At 42.1% G+C, this 19,076-nt stretch overlaps 1 protein-coding gene across 4 annotated transcripts in view; it reads left to right on the top strand.

The window, feature by feature from the left end:
• LOC118371812 (E3 ubiquitin-protein ligase HECW1) overlaps window positions 1-16,525 on the top strand; it is an 82,389-nt gene extending 65,864 nt beyond the window's left edge. For all 4 annotated transcript variants that reach the window (XM_035757448.2, XM_035757433.2, XM_035757452.2 and 1 more), the window contains 12 exons: window positions 524-620; window positions 1,075-1,158; window positions 1,744-1,850; window positions 5,910-6,024; window positions 6,449-6,562; window positions 6,677-6,829; window positions 8,082-8,180; window positions 8,485-8,614; window positions 8,991-9,137; window positions 9,436-9,550; window positions 10,679-10,877; window positions 14,339-16,525. In XM_035757448.2, the coding sequence (XP_035613341.1) occupies window positions 524-620; window positions 1,075-1,158; window positions 1,744-1,850; window positions 5,910-6,024; window positions 6,449-6,562; window positions 6,677-6,829; window positions 8,082-8,180; window positions 8,485-8,614; window positions 8,991-9,137; window positions 9,436-9,550; window positions 10,679-10,877; window positions 14,339-14,450 (1,472 nt within the window). In that variant the 3' untranslated portion in view covers window positions 14,451-16,525. The remainder of the gene's footprint in view (window positions 1-523; window positions 621-1,074; window positions 1,159-1,743; window positions 1,851-5,909; window positions 6,025-6,448; window positions 6,563-6,676; window positions 6,830-8,081; window positions 8,181-8,484; window positions 8,615-8,990; window positions 9,138-9,435; window positions 9,551-10,678; window positions 10,878-14,338) is intronic.
• Window positions 16,526-19,076: the final 2,551 nt, after the last annotated feature.

The raw sequence follows: 19,076 nt of genomic DNA, 5'->3' as shown, positions 1-19,076 counted from the left end.
AACCCAAAAGGAAGTATCTCAGCACAATCCCTCATACTCTTGCACTGGTCCAAGGACTTAAATGCAGCTTGCTAATTCTGAACCTCATCATCAGCAAGCTGCATATAACACCCTGGACCAGAGCTAACTTCATCACGTCTTCTGTCTCCCCAGTTTCTCTGTCTGATGAGCACCATTTGACAGAAAGGTCACTTTGTTTTAACCATCATAGATAGAGATAGTGTTGCGCATCACTTTCCTGCCCTCTGTCCAGATTCACCTTTGTTGTCATGAATCTTGCCCTGAAGGCAGAACTTAACGTGGGCCAACTGCAAAGTAAAAATGGTCTATATCGTAAAAATATGATCAGGTTTCCAGCATTTAAGGTTAGGGTTAGCAGTGTGGTTAAGGGTTAAGGTCAGGGTTAAGTTTCAAATCAGATTTTCTGACTTTGTGACTTTACCAGCTAGTGACCAGTCTGCAGAGCTGCCTCCAATACATGAGTCATTTCAATAAATGCCCCTCTGTCTCCCCCTCAACACAGCTTACAATGACAAGATAGTGGCGTTCCTTCGCCAGCCAAACATCTTTGAGATGCTTCAAGAGCGCCAGCCGAGCCTGGCCAGGAACCATGTACTAAGGTGATCCTCTATATATTATATATTTTGCAAGACTTATTGTTGCTTTATGAATTGTTTCATGAGTTTGTATTTTTACCTTTTTGTGTTTACGTTGTGAACAAATACGTTCGGTAATAACCTTTTATATCACTTTTTATGTACTATGACTTGGTTTATAAATTATTTGTGAACTATATATATTCCTTTTTGAAAAATATTTTATGAATTCCCTATAAAGCCTTTATGTTGTAGTTTGTAAGTGTGACTACAAGGGATCCAGTTTCCTGGGTAAGGGTGAAGTTCTTAGTATTAACAGAGTCAGTGTGAACAGGCAGGCTCTCATAATTGGAGGGCAGTACAGTGAGTTTTTGTTTAAAGCCAGTCTCAGAATCCTCTTGTTGCCGATAGAACCTTAGAATTCTACGGTCACAATTTGGCTGGATGTTTGACTGCCCTCACTCTGTCAACCAATCAGGGAGAAGATCCACTACATCAAGACGGAAGGTTCACAGGGGGTGGAGAAGCTGTCTTGTGATGCTGACCTGGTCATTCTACTGAGGTAGTCTTGTTTACCCTGTTGTTGTTGATACTAGATGGTTGTTTTGGCTGGTTCTGCGGGGCTCCGCTGGCCGGACGCTGGCTAGATTACAGTAAACCCAGAGCATCTTGTCCCACGGCTCATTCACTGTCTGTCTCACAGCCAATCCGATTACACCCTTCACATGGGCACACTGTATTACTTTAGGCCTATATACCCATGCCCAAAACCAGCAGCCAGCAGGCGTAATGTGATTGGTTTATAGTCCACAGACCAGCCAGCAGCCGTAATTTGATTGGTTTATAGTTCACAGACCCAGCCTGACAGAATTGGTATTTGTTACAGTCTGTCTACCATGTTTGTGAGGAGAGCAAACCCTGTAATCTACATGATCGACAGACAGTTTTCTGTATAGAATGCAGGGATAATTTCCTTCATGAAATGGAATGGAATAAAGACTTGATACTTTGTACTTTCTAGGTGTCCATAACATTTGGACCATTTCGAATTTGTAAACTATTCCTTTAGTAACGCTCTCTCTCCCTCACTTTCCCTCTCTCTCTCTCCCTATCTCCCTCCCTCCCTGTCAATCTCTCTCCCCTGCAGCTTGTTTGAGGAGGAAATCATGTCCTATGTTCCACCCCACTCCTTTCACCCGGGGTACAGCTTCTCGCCCCGCTGCTCACCTGGATCCTCGCCACAAAACTCCCCAGGTGGGTCTTCCCTTACTTTTAACTTCACTGACCAGCCAATCAGCTCTCATGTATGCTAACCAAGTACAGGGCTCTAACCACCAATCCCTCCTAACTTAATAACCATGTCTGAATAGGCATAATTTATTTAAGTGAGGGTAACCACTCGGACTGCACTAAGGACCTAAGCGAATCAAGATCCTTAGAACCACATGAAATCAAGTCATAACAAGTGCCACTTATGAATTAGTCCCATTAAGGGAAACAACCAGTCACCTCTTGAACAGTAGCTATTATGAAGCCCAAGTACCACTCAATGCAAACCACAATGAGTGATTTAAATGAGCAATTGGGTTGATGGTGTCAACGTTCTATCCTCAGCCTTTACAAAGATAACATACCCATAATTACACTGGCTATGAAATATCAGCCAGACCATACTGTGGGCTCATAGCGCTAGTTATGAATGAATAAGTACACTGTGAAATAGAATCCATTATAAACTGAGTGGTTCGAGCCATGAATGCTGATTGGCTGACTGCCGTAGTATATCAGACCGTATACCACAGGTATGACAAAACATGTATTTTTACTGCTCTAATTACCTTGGTAACCATTTTCTAATAGCAATAAGGCACCTTGGGGGTTTGTGGTATCTAGGCACTCCGGTTTGCATCATGCATCAGAACAGCCCTTAGCCATGGTATATTGACCACAACCCCTTGGCCCTTATTGCTTAAATATCACACCATAGAGCAATAGAGGAAGCCCAGTGGCCGGCAGTGGGAGAGTATTGAGCGAGGTGGAACTGGGCCGACATTCTGCTGATTTTCTCATCGAAGAAAAGCCAGATCGCAATACAGTTCTCGGTTCCCAAAAAGCTGTAATCTGTTTCGAACAGAGTTCACTAAGTTTTGTAGACGTGGAGCTTTGCTAAATTAAAAATATATATTACAGGTAGTGCAAGGGCGAATTGAATTATTGCACATACACACTTCACAGAGTTTTCCTTATTTGAAATGTGCAGATACAGTGGCAAGAAAAAATATGTGAACCCTTTGGAAATACCTGGATTTCTGCATAAATTGGTCATAATATTTGATCTGATCTTCATCTAGGTCACAGCAATAGACAAACCCAGTCTGCTTAAACTAATAACACATAAACAATTCTACGTTTTCATGTCTTTATTGAACACACCGTGTAAACATTCATAGTGTAGGAATGAGTATGTGAACCCTTGGGTTTAGTAACTGGTTGACCTCCTCAACCAAACGTTTTCTGTAGTCAGACCTGCACAACGGTCAGGAGGAATTTTGGACCATTCCATTATACAAAACTGTTTAATTTCAGCAATATTCTTGGTATGCCTGGTGTGAACTGCTCTCTTGAGGTCATGCCACAGCATCTCAATCGGGTTAATCAATAAACGAAACACGAACAACGCACAGACATGAACCTGAAACAGAAACAATGATGCCTGGGGAAGGAACCAGAGGGAGTGACAAATGTAGAGAAGGTCATCTGGGAAGTGATGGAGTTCAGGTGAGTCTGATGACGCGCAGGTGTGCGTAATGATGGTGACAGGTGTGCACCATAGCAGGCTGGTGACCTAGAGGCCAGAGAGGGAGCACATAATGACATCTTGACATCTTCTGTGTTTTGGGTCGTTGTGCTGTTGAATCACCCGACTTCTGCTTCAATTGGCGGACATATAGCCTATCATTCTCCTGCAAAATGTCTTAATAAACTTGGGAATTCATTTTTCCGTTGATGATAGCAGCAGCAAAGCAGCCCCCAAACCATGATGCTCCCTCCACAATACTTTACAGTTGGGATGAGGTTTTGATGCTGGTGTGCTGTGCCTTTTTCTCTCCACACATAGTGTTGTGTGTTCCTTCCAAACAACTCAACTGTAGTGTCATCTGTCCACAGAACATTTTGCACCCAGGTGCACTTTTGCAAACTTCACTTTTTTTTCTTTGCTTCTTCGATGGTGTCCTCCCATGAACACCATTCTTGTTTAGTGTTTTTAGGTATCGTAGACTCGTCAACAAAAATGTTAGCATTTTCCAGAGATTTCAGTAAGTCTTTAGCTGACACTCTAAGATTATTCTTAACCTCATCAAGCATTCTGCACTGTGCTCTTGCAGTTATCTTTGCAGGAGAATAGCAATAGTGCTGAACTTTCTCCATTTATAGACAATTTGTTTTACCATGGACTGATGAACATCAAGGCTATTAGAGATACTTTTGTAACCCTTTCCAGCTTTATGCAAGTCAACAATTCCAAATCTTAGATTTTCTCAGATCTCTTTTGTTCGAGGCATGGTTCACATCAGACAATGCTTCTTGTGAATAGCAAACTCAAGGGATTCACATCATTTTTCCAACCTTCCAACCTGTTTAAATGATGTATTCAATATAGACAATTTTAATAATTTGTGTGTTATTAGTTCAAGCACACTATGTTTGTCTATTGTTGTGACTTAGATAAAGATCAGATCGAATTTGATGACCAATTTATGCAGAAATCCAAGTAATTCCAAAGGGTTCACATACTTTTTCTTGCCACTGTACTGTACATGCTAAACCCTGCCAATAGGATCTCGCTTACGCGTCCTTGACTTTGCCCACTATCCTTAATTTGCTCCCACTGAAAACGACACAGATGAACGACAGTATACTAAACAAAAATATAATTGCAACATGTAAAGTGTTGGACACATGTTTCATGTTCAAGATCCCAGAAATGTTCCATATGCCTCACAAAAATCTTATTTCTCGGAAATGTTAGTGCACACATTTGTTTACATCCCTGTTAGTGAGTGTTTCTCCTTTGCCAACTGACAGGTGTGGTATATCAAGAAGCTGATTAAACAGCATGATCATTACACAGGTGCCACTTGCTGGCGACAATAAAAGGCTGGGGACAATAAAAGGCCAATAAAATGTCACACAACATAATGCTCAGTATGTTCAGTATATCTTGGGTTAGTTGTAAATATCTTTGGTGCTAGGCTAGCAGCTAACAGCTAGCATCCTCACAATACGACCATCACTCCCCATGAAAGGCCCTGCTGTGCTACATTAGAGCATGGCCATGCAGCGTTAATGAGCTGATAGAATCGTTAAGAGGCCATGAGGAGGTGTCAGGGGTGCTTATTATTTTTGATGAGAGCAGAGGAGCTATTAATGGATGAATGGGAGCAGGGCCACAGCAGGAGGGAGGCAAACCTGGATTGGAATGATGCTGCATTTTCTCTCGGTCTTTGTTGAGAGAGAAGTTTTTTTTGACTGCTTTTTCAACGGAACATTGTACAAATGTCAGCAACATGCTTAATTGTGAATACAACTTACATTTGAATATTACAATTGGCAATACAAATTAAAATACAGTAAACAACAGAAAGTTATGTTAATCGTCAACTGTTCAGCAGGCGGACCATGGCTGGGACGGCGCTGCAACAGAAACGCTCAGTCCTGCAGTGGATCAGTTCCATTTTAGTTGAGGAGCAGGTCCGGTGTAGGCTCACAGACGATCGTTGAAGTGGGAGGACACGGCGCTAAGGGTCAAAAATGTCAAATGTAATCTTGCGAAGAGACTTTCCCTGCGAGTGCGTGTGAAGTGATGGTAGGCCCAGATTGGTGCATGCATCTGAGTAGTACTTTTCTCCTCCCTTGCTCTGTTGAACTGAGGCTGGCCTAACTCAGGCTAGCTTCAAGTCATGTCAAAAAATGAGTTGACTGATGGATCACTGTGGCAGCATATTCCACCGCTGGTCGGATATACACTGTCCGTTAGATGGTGAATACGGTCACTTCGGGATGTGGAAGTGCTTCAGGCATCAAAACGTGTCCCCCAAAAAATACAACAACAAGGATGATCATTGGCTCAGCTACACTAGTGGGGAAGGTTTTGAACTCTTAACAACTGCCTATAAGTGCCTGTGCTTTTCACTGAATTTTCACATGAATTATGTATGTATAAGGTATTGATTGCAGTTGTATTAGCTTAGATGTAAATTATGGCTATCGCTCACTCTGTGTGTGTGCTTGTGTGTTTGTGTGTGTTGGCAGGCTTACAGAGGGCCCGAGCTCCGGCTCCATACCGCAGAGACTTTGAAGCCAAACTGCGCAACTTTTACAGGAAGCTGGAAGCTAAGGGCTATGGCCAGGGGCCAGGGAAGATCAAGTAAGTCTCTCTGTGTCTGTGTGTGTGTGTGTGTGTGTGTGTGTGTGTGTGTGTGTGTGTGTGTGTGTGTGTGTGTGTGTGTGTGTGTGTGTGTGTGTGTGTGTGTGTGTGTGTGTGTGTGTGTGTGTGTGTGTGTGTGTGTGTGTGTGTGTGTGTGTGACACATACTTGAGTGTATATGCTGATACCCACCCTCTGGTGGTAATTATATGTCAAGGATATTGCAAGATGTTGCAAGCAGAAACTACAGATAGAGATAGAAACAGTAGATGATTCTCTACCATGTAGCATTGTGGATTATGTCTGAATTTCTATCTTAAATGTTCTGAATAGCTCTATAAGACCCAGTAAGATGATGTGATGAGAGGAGATAAGCATGTCTGTACAGGAACTGTAGTTTGCTAATCATTTAATTATTGTCCCAGACTGATCATCAGAAGAGACCACCTGTTGGAGGGCACCTTCAACCAGGTGATGGCCTACTCCCGCAAGGAGCTGCAGAGGAACAAGCTCTACATCACCTTCCTGGGAGAGGAGGGGTAAGTGTGTGTTTGTGCTTGTTTGTGCATGTATGTGCATGGAAGCATGTGCATGCAGGATTGATCCCATTGCCGTATTTTTAAAACTACATCCCCCATGTCCCCCGTCTCTAGGCTGGACTACAGCGGCCCCTCCAGGGAGTTCTTCTTCCTGTTGTCCCAAGAGCTATTCAACCCTTACTACGGCCTGTTTGAGTACTCAGCCAACGACACTTACACCGTCCAGATCAGCCCCATGTCTGCCTTCGTTGAGAACCATCTGGAATGGTGAGGACTGATACCCTGAGAGAGCATATTATCGTAATTTTTACTTTTTTATACAGGTATTTAACCAGGTGATCTATTGTCTGTGTTTACACAGGCAGCCCAAATCTGATATTTTGCCACTAATTGGTTATTGACCAATCAGATTAATTTAACCTTTATTTAACTAGGCAAGTCAGTTAAGAACAAATTCTCATTTGTTTTACCAAAAGGCAAATGTCCTCCTGCGGGGATGGGGGATTAAAACTAAAAATACAGGACAAAACACACATCATGACAAGAGAGATACCACAACACTACTTAAAGAGAGACCTATAATAATTGGGAAAAATATCAGAGTTGGGCTGCCTGAGTAAATGCAGCCAATGAGATATGAATCTCTTATTTAAGGGAGGCTTAGCCAAGAGACTATTAATGAATAAAAATAAAAATAAAACCAGATGTTTTACAGTTTGTTTCTGTGCATCTTTAGCCAAGGAGTTTATGATCACCGTACAACTGGTGTAGGTCATCAAATTGTCTAGGGTTAATATCGCTCGTTAGCATTTTATTGGTGGGACTAGGGGAGTCATGTAAAACCAAGCATCGTTTAATATTCCCCTTGACACAAACATAATGATGACACTCTAGTAAACATGGTATGATGTACCAGTATGGTGTATTTACCATCTGTGTCAACCCTGAAGCAGTGGGGAATAGTACAAGGATTGTTGGTTTTCAACAGCGCAAATTACTTGTGTACTCAGGCAAATGACTAGTGTAATAGCTTAGACTGAAAAACTAAACCTATAGAGGAGAAACTAAGCTGTGAAATTAAGCTGTGAAATGTAGCCAACACCCTGTGATATTCCCTGTTTTACTCTTAGTGGAAATGCAGCCTTGTGAGCTCCGTTCATTGTCACCGGAAATTAAACTACTTCATGGACACAAAATGGTTGCCATAGCATTCCAATTAGCCTGTCATTGGAAGCTGGACTTGAACCAATGAGGGTAAAGTTTATAGCTTGGCAGATGGCACTCTGCCGAGTCATTAATTACCAGTCACAAGTTGAAAGTAAATTAGTGTCAATTATACCATTAACCAACAACATCCTTCATTCCTTGAGAATATACCCTTTCCTGAACAGTTGATAGCGCTTTTCCACAGTTTTTACCTTTGGAAGATGAAGACAATGCAGCTTGTCCTGTCCAAGACCATGGTCTGCCTCTCGATAGTCTAAAGTGGATTCCTCTCCTCGTCTCCTTTCCTTCCAAGGTTCCGCTTCAGTGGGCGTATTCTAGGCCTGGCCCTGATCCACCAGTATCTGCTGGATGCCTTCTTCACACGACCCTTCTACAAGGCCCTCCTTAGACTGTGAGTGCATTGACCACCCTTTTGCTTCCATATACCCCCCACACACGCACACACCTGTACCATAATCTAGCCTACACATTCTTACTTCTGTACCACAATTACCCCTCTTCACCCTACACACACACACACACACACGTCTTGTGCCACAATCTACCCGACTCACAACTCTCCCTGTACAATTACCTCACACACTCCTCTCCCTGTACAATGTATCTGTACTAACATTGCATCATGCTACACATCGACTAAAATGAATCCTACTGTAACATCATATCAATCAGTCAACCAGTCAATGTTCTCACAGATCCACAGACCTGAGTGATCTGGAGTATCTGGATGAGGAGTTCCACCAGAGTCTCCAGTGGATGAAGGAAAATGACATCACTGACATCCTGGACCTCACCTTCACTGTCAATGAGGAGGTCTTTGGCCAGGTCGGTCTCAGTTAGGAGTCAGTCTGTTAGGGGTCAGTCTCAGGGATCAGTCTGAAGTAGGCCACGAGGCACTAGGGCTTTGACTGTCTCTGCTTAGCCTGACCTTGCACTTTGTAGTACGTTGTAACTTGGGGAAATGGAGTACTTTATCAATAAATTATTATATTCTTCTGCCCAGGACACAATGAAATGTGTTGGAAGTTTCACTTTAAAGTTTAATTTCGAAGTTAACATCTGCCCACCACACCAGAGTACATCTTTTGTTGGGAGGTCAAAGAAGCAAAATTTATTTTAGCCCAAAATGGTCCCCACACCACACTCCCTTCATAAATACAGTTCTCTGACATAATTTCCTGTCTGTCATTTCCTGTGTCAGGTGACGGAGCGGGAGCTAAAGTCTGGTGGCTCCAACCTTCAGGTGACGGAGAAGAACAAGAAGGAGTACATTGAGCGAATGGCCAAGTGGAGGGTAGAGCGCGGGGTGGTGCAGCAGACTGAGGCCCTGGTCCGAGGCTTCTATGAGGTACAGCACAAACCTAGAATACCCCACATGGCCTTTGACCCCTACTAACCCCTCAGTGTTTGCAGATCTGAAAGAATAGGATGGGTATAAGCAATATGGCGGAACCTCCCCATTATCATGATGCTTACACCTATCCAGTCCCTTTCGATCTGTAAATGCCAAAGGAATGTATGGTCTCTAGAGGAAGTGTCAGAGACATTATTCCATCTCACCATTGCCAAGTGAATTCCATTCATTTGGAACAGCAGGCAATCTATTGACATCCCTAATCCCCTCTCCAACCCTCCTCTGGCCCCAGGTGGTAGACTCTCGTCTGGTGTCGGTGTTTGATGCCAGAGAACTGGAGCTGGTCATTGCAGGGACGGCTGAGATCGACCTAAACGACTGGAGGACCAACACAGAGTACAGAGGAGGTGAGAAAGTACAAATCAATGCAGATATCTGAGTGCTTCTATTTCTGTTCTGGGATAGTCATCTTGTGAAGTGTCCAAGGAAAATGTTTTGTTTCCCGAAAGTAAAACATGTACTATTGACTCTGAGAAAAAAAGCTGCTATCAAGAACCTAAAAGTGTTCTTCAGCTGTCCCCATAGGAGAACCATATGAAGAACCCTTTTTGGTTCCAGGTAGAACCCTATTGGGTTCCATGTAGAACCCTTTTCCTAGAGGGTTCTACATGGAACCCAAAAAGGTTTCGACCTGGAAACAAAAAGGGTTCTCCTATGGGCACAGCCGAAGAACTAATTTGGAACCTTGAAAGCACCTTTTTCCCCCTAAGAGTTCAAACTGAAACTGACAGTGCTGCAGACCACACAGGGGAGGAAAGAAAGTAGTAATGGAAAAAGACTGACAAAGACCAAGTGATGGTCGAAAAGCTGTCACTGACAGTCATGCTGTTTAAAGTAAAAGCCTACGTTTTTGGAAGCATAAACCAATGTGTCCCTTTATGCATTACAAAGTACTAGAGTCTATATGTTCCAACTGACAGACCTGGTGCAGTGCAGTAATGACACAGAGCGGTCAACGTCAAGTAGAACATGCCGGAACATCCGTCTCACGGCCTCATTAGCGCATACGCACCATGTCACCTGACATAAGAGAGTGTGCGTCTGTAACTGATTACGGCCACATCATGAGCGCCGTTGCAATTTCTCTATGCCTCCTTTGAACAGACAGATGTGGCGGAGGGTCCGGCAAGCCCCGAAATGCCCATAAACATCCATAACTCATTAATCACCCAGAAGGCCGTGCTCCAGCTGCCAGGCTGCTCATCTGGTTCTCATTATGGCTAAGCTCTTAATTGGCCAAACTCATCATCTGCACAATTGGAGCTGTTTGCTCTTTCGTTTGGCAAAGACGTCAGTTTGCTCTGGATGGATTGGATCACAAGCCGGACTGGAAAGCCTGCAGTGACCCTTCTCACCACAGCCTCCAAAGCAAACAGCGCCCTGTTTAGATTGCAGTTTGTAATTTAAAGTGAAAACGTTCAAAATGGAACAGAAAGTGGTGAACATTACATTTGCATTACATACTCCTTCCCCAGGTTACCATGATGGCCACATAGTGATGCGGTGGTTCTGGGGCGCGGTGGAACGCTTCAACAACGAGCAGAGACTGCGGCTGCTACAGTTTGTGACGGGCACCTCCAGCGTCCCATACGAAGGCTTCGCTGCCCTACGGGGAAGCAACGGCCTACGACGCTTCTGCATCGAAAAGTGGGGCAAGGTCACCTCACTACCCAGGTACTGGATAGAAAATAGACCAACATATTCATAAATATGTCGTTTGGAATTGAATCCTCTTATAAGAATCATATCTCTCCCGGACAAGTTTTATTCTTATAATCAACTAGTATCAACTCTTAATAAAAGCAAACTACATTGTAAGTATTATTTGAGCACTACGGCATAAGCAGACTCATGATTCTTAGAGGCAGAGTGCACTGTTTTGGGTGTTTTATTCTGGAATGAAGAGGTAATTTCATTGACGAATGTAATTATTCCACTACAAGGAGATGAAAATATCCAGAAAGACATTCCACTAACCACACACTGGTTGAATCAACATTGCTTCCACATCATTTGAATGAAATGACATTGAACCAACTTGGAATAGATGTTGAATTGACTTCTGTGCCCACTGGGAAATAGTACAGTAAACCCAGTTCTGGGGTCAAATGTACTGTAACTTGTCACACTTATAAGGTCCATTGGAAACACATGCTAAATGTGGCCATTTAGAATTATTAAAGCAGGTAGCCATGCCCTATTTAGGGACAGACATTTGAGCAAAATAAATACAGTCTTTCACCTCATAGGAAGGACTGTAGCGAGAATATTTTTTAAGGAAATTAAAAGAAAACTGTCTGCTTTAAAAAAAAATATCATCAGCTTATCTGACTGGGCTATTATTTTTATTTATTTATTTTATTTCACCTTTTATTTAACCAGGTAGGCAAGTTGAGAACAAGTTCTCATTTACAATTGCGACCTGGCCAAGATAAAGCAAAGCAGTTCGACACATACAACGACACAGAGTTACACATGGAGTAAAACAAACATAAAGTCAATAATACAGTAGAAACAAGTCTAGATACGATGTGAGCAAATGAGCTGAGATAAGGGAGGTAAAGACAAAAAAAGGCCATGGTGGCAAAGTAAATACAATATAGCAAATAAAACACTGGAATGGTAGATTTGCAGTGGAATAATGTGCAAAGTAGAAATAAAAATAATGGGGTGCAAAGGAGCAAAATAAATAAATAAAATAAAATAGGGAAAGAGGTAGTTGTTTGGGCTAAATTATAGGTGGGCTATGTACAGGTGCAGTAATCTGTGAGCTGCTCTGACAGCTGGTGCTTAAAGCTAGTGAGGGAGATAAGTGTTTCCAGTTTCAGAGATTTTTGGAGTTCGTTCCAGTCCTTGGCAGCAGAGAACTGAAAGGAGAGGCGGCCAAAGAAAAAATTGGTTTTGGGGGTGACCAGAGAGATATACCTGCTGGAGCGCGTGCTACAGGTGGGTGATGCTATGGTGACCAGCGAGCTGAGATAAGGGGGGACTTTACCTAGCAGGGTCTTGCCGATGACATGGAGCTAGTGGGTTTGGCGACGAGTATGAAGCGAGGGCCAGCCAACGAGAGCGTACGGGTCGCAATGGTGGGTAGTATATGGGGCTTTGCCGAAGTCGAGGATTGGTAGGATGGTCAGTTTTACAAGGGTATGTTTGTCAGCATGAGTGAAGAATGCTTTGTTGCGAAATAGGAAGCCAATTCTACATTTAACTTTGGATTGGAGATGTTTAATGTGGGTCTGGAAGGAGAGTTTACAGTCTAACCAGACACCTAGGTATTTGTAGTTGTCCACGTATTCTAAGTCAGAGCCGTCCAGAGTAGTGATGTTGGACAGGCGGGCAGGTGCAGGCAGCGATCGGTTGAAGAGCATGCATTTAGTTTTCCTTGTATTTAAGAGCAATTGGAGGCCACGGAAGGAGAGTTGTATGGCATTGAAGCTTGCCTGGAGGGTTGTTAACAGTGTCCAAAGAAGGGCCAGAAGTATACAGAATGGTGTTGAGAGAGTAAGGCTACGTTTACACAGATCTAATCCGATTGGTCAAAAGACAAATTAGTAGAAAAAGTTCGGCATTGGGCTGCCTGTGTAAATACAGCCAATTTGACCTCTGTTAGAACATAGAACAGACTGCAATCCCAACTTTGGGACAGTTCTTTCTTATTTGGTATTGTTAATGGCCTTGTCAATTTATTTTCCTGGCTGAGAGGCAGCTTTTGTTTTGTTTGTTCGTGTGTGCATGAGACCCCATACAGCAGCAAATGTTTTGTCCTGGACACAAAGAAAAGTCACAAAGAAACTGGCTTTTACCATTCAATGAGATGATCTATTTTGAAACTAATACTATTTTATCTGCCAGTGGCAATTCTCAAATCGCAAAATCAACACCACAGAAATGCACTCAGTCAGCTGTCATTGGAAATTAGGTGGTCACTCAAACAAAAGCATTTGCCCATTTCAGGCATAGTCCCGATCTCCCGATTTTACTTCCCTTACCTGAGGCACTCTCATTCAGACCACATGATATTGTCATGTAATCCAACATTTTCATAGTGCAACCATTCTATTCTCACCCACAGGACGGATGGAACCAGCTCTCTATCTATCTCTCTCCCTGGTTGAGTGTTGAGTGTGCTGGTTGAGTGTGGTATCAAGGCTTTACATTTAGAGATCTACCTTGTAATCAGCTCTTAGTGCCATAAAAGTCACTTCTATTAGTGTGTTCTCTACTTAGCGTATAACCTCCACTAGCATGTGGTTTCTTGCTTGTGTGAAAAGAGTTGTTGATGGAGAAGTGGCTGGGTCATGTTCAGTAGGTACCAAACAGAGGGAAACAGGGATGTAGCCTACTATCTGATGACAAATCCCTGTGTGTATTTTCCATTGCAAAATGTTTTGCTACGTGTGCCTTATAATGAACACCACCCAGGTCACACAGTATACATTGCTTCTACAACACTATGTGTCGCTGACATCTAAAGCCAGGTGAGCTGCCGAGTTTGGAACACACACGTGATTATGGTCACTCACTAGTACCAGACGTGATATGAAGTTTGCTGAAATGAGTACCGACTATAGTACTGAATCCTTACACACCCCCTAGGCCTACTTCTATTTTCATATTCCAATTTTCATGGATCCCTCTGAATTGGTTGCATTGCAAGCACTGCTATATTTGATGCCTGTACAGTATTTGCTTTATACCTTTCACCTTGTTAGACCTGCATTGGACATTTATTTGGCAAACGGGAGAAGATCTCATTTAAAGCTAACGAAGTCAGCAGAAAGGAGAGGGCTCCCATTTCGCTGTGGAGGAGAGGAAGTGGTAGTGTTTATCATTGTGTAGGAAGCGCAGTGTCAGCAGTAAGGAAGCTAAATAAGGCTGAGGTTGGAGAAGAGCAATGGCATGGCTAGCGAATAACATTTCAACCTAGGTCTTTCTCATGATTGGTGGAAGATATAAACAATTTCCACGAGTCAGATTTACAGTTAACCACCTATATAGTGTATGTGGCCCATGCAAGAATCAAACCCACAACCCTGGACTTACGGTATGAACACATCATATGGGACGTTATTAATAGACCAATCATATCATATTGGGGTCTCAATCAGACTCGCTCCTCTCCTCTCTTTCAGGGCTCACACGTGCTTCAACCGCCTGGACCTTCCACCTTACCCCTCCTACACCATGCTGTATGAGAAACTACTGATTGCTGTGGAGGAGACCAGTACCTTTGGCCTGGAGTGAGACTAACCACTGGCACTGACCACTGACTGACTTCCTTTGGCACCCTACTAACAAACTTGTTTTATTTTTACGTACAAATATTAACTCTGGACAAATGGCATCCTCAGTTGTTGTTTTCTTACAATACGTCCCTGAGGAGTGGGTTTGAAAAAGAGGGATCAAACGTATTAAAACTTGCATGCACTGCATCACTCATCTGAGACATTGTACATAAACCAACATGTATGCAACAGTGAAGACCTTGGCTCCAGCCTGTTCTACGACCCCCCCCCACACACTTTGTCCACCTCATGGTTTCATCAGTTTAATCTTCCCCATAAGACTATTCCAGCTCCAAAGACTGAGGCTGACACTATGCAGGGGAGGGGCTTGCTCCACCGGCTGCCACCCACAGCCCGCCACCTCTGACATCAGAGGAAGTGACATCGGCGGTGACCCCCTAGAAATCGTAAGTCTCTCCAGACCTTAATCTTGCCCGATCAATCATCGCAGAGCATTTCCTGAAATCACCTTGACTCCCCACGACCATTCAGTGACAAGACCAAAACATTTTTTATTCCCATTGTTACATTTAAAAAGCATGTTTCATGCATGTTTCACCAATTGCTTTATCATCATAAGGGCATCACTGTTTTCCTCAGAGTGGATGAACAGGTGCTTTTTTAGGAATTCCTTCACTGTTCTGAGTCCATGCCCAGCCTGGATGTTCTTACTGCACACAGTTGTCTGAATCTCCCGCCCAAGAAAGATACTGTACTATGCCTTCATGAGTTATTGCCTCAGTGACACCAGCTATGTGTTAATGAATCACACATACTATTGGAGACGTCAATGCAGTGATGCAATGGTTTTTGCCACATCATGGCTTATTAGAGTCACAGTTCCTGTACAGTGAGAGGAACTGTAGAGACCCAGGTGATGATGTAACTTGTACAAGGCTAAGATTAGAATGTGAAAGGCTAAGCTCTGAGAGTTCTCTTGTCAGCCTTGCCGTGTCATTGAGCTCACACCATAAATAATACCCTTGTCATTCGAACCATGGGCTGTAAAGTTTAACGCTGACTGGGAGATCTCAACCATAGAGGTAAATTCTGTACTGTGAGGCACTGTGCAACTTTGATGGAGTGTAACATCATGTTGAACATCCCTTTCTGTCCTGGTCTAGTGTTGACAACTATTCTTGGGGTCTCGTCCTTTGTTTTTAACATTTTCATTGAAAGGATGTACACTAAATATATATATATATATACACTAAATGGCAGTTTCCAGAACACAGATTAGGCATAGTCCTATACCAGTGGTATTCAAAGTCGGAGGGAATTGCAGTCGTGTTTTTTGGGGGAGAAAGAAAATGAGGATTGTATATTGTCCCATACAATAACATGTAAATGTTTTTTTGAGAAACATAATTAGAAAAATCTAATTTTATTAAGTCAATTTATTATTTTGATAAAATATGAAAATATAATCAATTTAAGGTTATTTGTTTATGTAAAAATCGAAATTGACAGATTTTCAGGTTGCGTCATTAGATTTAGGGTTGGGTGGAGTCGGCAGAAATTCTGACGAAAGAAAAAAGGGGTCCCCGCTGAAAAAGTTTGAATACCGCGCTCTAGACTAAAAAGCTATTTCAATGAAGATTCTCAATTGACTGTGCTTTTTAGTCCTGAACCAGTATTCATCAGTTTCAGGAAAACCAGCCCAAAATGGCCCCTAGTTATACTGTAAAATACTGTAGATTGTCCATGATTGAAGCTACAGCTGTTGTACTATGATCATAGTATAATATTTGTATGGAAAGAACCAGGGCTACTACAAAAACAAAAACATGTTCAGGGAGCATAGAAGATTCTTGTTAGTTTTGTTTCATAAGTACTGTTGTTTTTTTTCTATCATGTTTTTTGATTATTTTTTTTTGTCAAAGCGGGTGATGTAATATTATGGTTTCTCTTTAGGACCATAAGGTGGAAAACTAATTTGAATGTTTTGTTTGGTAAACATTGTCCAGTATTGTTTAGGTGTTTTTATAATGATGGCATAGGAATTGAAATGCTTTCAAAAACAGGACTTTTATGTAACCCTAACCCTAACCCTACCCTTTTCCCTATGTAGCGCACTACTTTTGACCAGGCCCTCTCAAAAGTAGTGCACTATATAGGGGTTGGGCAGCCATTTGGGACATACAAATGTGTCATGTAGAGAATAAGTCATTTTGTTTGAATTGTCTCGCATTGTATTTTTTAAAAATATGTAATTCAGTAGTCTATTTTTACTGGCTTTATGAAGAATTTTATCCATAGAATATCCTGGTCATCACTTGGTATGATCGATCCTATAATATGAGAATATTTATTAAATTAATATTGCTCTTAAATTATTCAATATTACCCTTAAATTATTCTAAATGATCTATGTACGTTGCTTAAGTGCATTAACTATTCAAATATTTAAGACCAGAGCTTGATCAGAGCATTCAAATAAATAATGCACCGATAATTCAATCGAACTGTACTACAGTTTGAGTACCTTATTTTTGTGATTTAAAAAAAATCAAATATTTTTATTTGCCTATTTATTTTTCATGTTATATCACCTTGGGAACAGCAAGGTCACAGTAGATCTTCCAATCATCAGTCAAAAACTGGCAGAAAGGTTGTGATATTGATTAGCATTAGCATCTATACCTTGTTGATATGACTTGATAAAAGGCTCCCTCTTATGGAAATTGGTACTTTGTCCTCTCCTTTTTAACTTTCCTTGTCCTGTAGGACTTTGTCTTTCAGAATTGTGACATTTTGAAAGACATGTTTCATGATCAAATTTGGTTTGATGACAGGTCACTAAATTCTCAGGCTGTGCTTTCGCTCCATGTACTCATATCACTGTACACGAATGTCAATAAACAATCACTTTGTAATTAATCCTTTGTCTCTAGTCCCTTTGAATATGTTTGACCTCAATGTAGTGAAATAGATGGATATTGGCAGAGCCACTAAAACCAAAATGCCAGTGGTACAAATGTTACCATAGTAGCTTCAGGATTAAAGAGCCTGGTAAGGTAGAGGAATGTTAGAGACCTTGATAACTAGGCTCCTAATCTATAGAGCCCCACAGTTGATGGGTCATAATAGCCATAAAACCTAGCGGTTTTACACGGAAATGGTTCCAATCTTTTTTTAACCATACATTTTTCCCATATGGGATTTTAGAACCACTTCAAATATGGTATGTGTTTCGTGTAGGCGTACCCTGGCATGACGTTTCGATAACCATGTAAATCTCTCTCGGACAAGGGAACTTTTATCAATATAATCAGCTCTATTTACTCTCAGAAGTAGACAAGCTTCTGCAAGTCATCTCTAGCTGACACCTTTGCTGTCAGCTAGCGACCTTGATCCAAAACAAAAGATCTATTGAACATTGTCATTTACTGTTCCATATTTTATTTTACTAATGTTTGTTGGCTTATTTGTGCAGTTGGTCTTGAATTGTACAGAATACTTTAAGTGCCTTCCAAGTGGCACAGTGGTCTGAGGCACTGCATCGCTGTGCTACTAGAGATTCTGGGTTCGAGTCCAGGCTCTGTTGCAGCCGGCCGTGACCGGGAGACCCATGGGGCAGCGCACAATTGGCCCAACGTCGTCCAGGTTAGGGGAGGGTTTGGCCGACAGGGATGTCCTTGTCCCATCACGCACTAGCGACTCCTGTGGCAGTCCGGGGCACAGTGCACTGTGTTTCCTCCCACACATTGCTGCGGTTGGCTTCCGGGTTAAGTGGGCATGGTGTCAAGAAGCAGTGCGGTTTGGTTGGGTTGTGTTTCGGAGGACGCACGGCTCTCAACCTTCGCCTCTCCTGAGTCCGTTCAGGAGTTGCAGTGATGAGACAAGACTGTAACTACCATTTGGATACTACGAAATTTGGCAGAAAACGGGGAAATATATATATAAAAAAAGCAAACATATATAGTATAAATAGAATACTTTACAATGTGCCATGAATACTAGGCTACCTACCTAGATGATATTAGCAACATACCCTTATTTTACCAGATCCTTTTCTCTTTCAACCATTGGAGGTCTATATTTAATCTATATATAATTTTCTTAAATGATTGATTCATCAATGCCACAAACCTGGGACATCGACGAGCACAGTGTGAACTATTGTTACTATCCGGGAGAGCACAGATTCTTCTGCTTTTCCATTTGAGGAATTAGACCAACAAAAATAACACAAAATGTAACACATTTTGGGTGGTTGAGTTACAAATAGAGAAACAACTGGATGTGTAAGGTAGGTTTAATATAAAATACTAGGTCATCTCCAGTAGAATTATGCATATACAGACTCAATACAAGGAAGCCATGCCTAAATACAGCTATATCAACACCCTTGTCAATTGTTGGTCCATGTCGCTGCTGTCAATTGTGTGCAGCACATTCAATACTGCATTCAATAAACAGTAGGACAGCATTACACAGCTGAAAAAAACTACCCCAAACACAGCCCTTATTTGATGTCTAAAATCCCCTATGGGAAAAATAAATGGTGGGAAAATGATTAGAAACATTGTTTGACCGCAAGGTTTTATGGGTATTCTGACCCGTACTGTGGTACTACATACCA

This window comes from Oncorhynchus keta, chromosome 4 (assembly GCF_023373465.1).
Source record: "Oncorhynchus keta strain PuntledgeMale-10-30-2019 chromosome 4, Oket_V2, whole genome shotgun sequence".
Classification (NCBI taxonomy): Eukaryota; Metazoa; Chordata; class Actinopteri; order Salmoniformes; family Salmonidae; genus Oncorhynchus; species Oncorhynchus keta.
The sequence above is the reverse complement of the archived record's forward strand: the minus strand, read 5'-3'. Positions and strand labels throughout refer to the sequence as shown.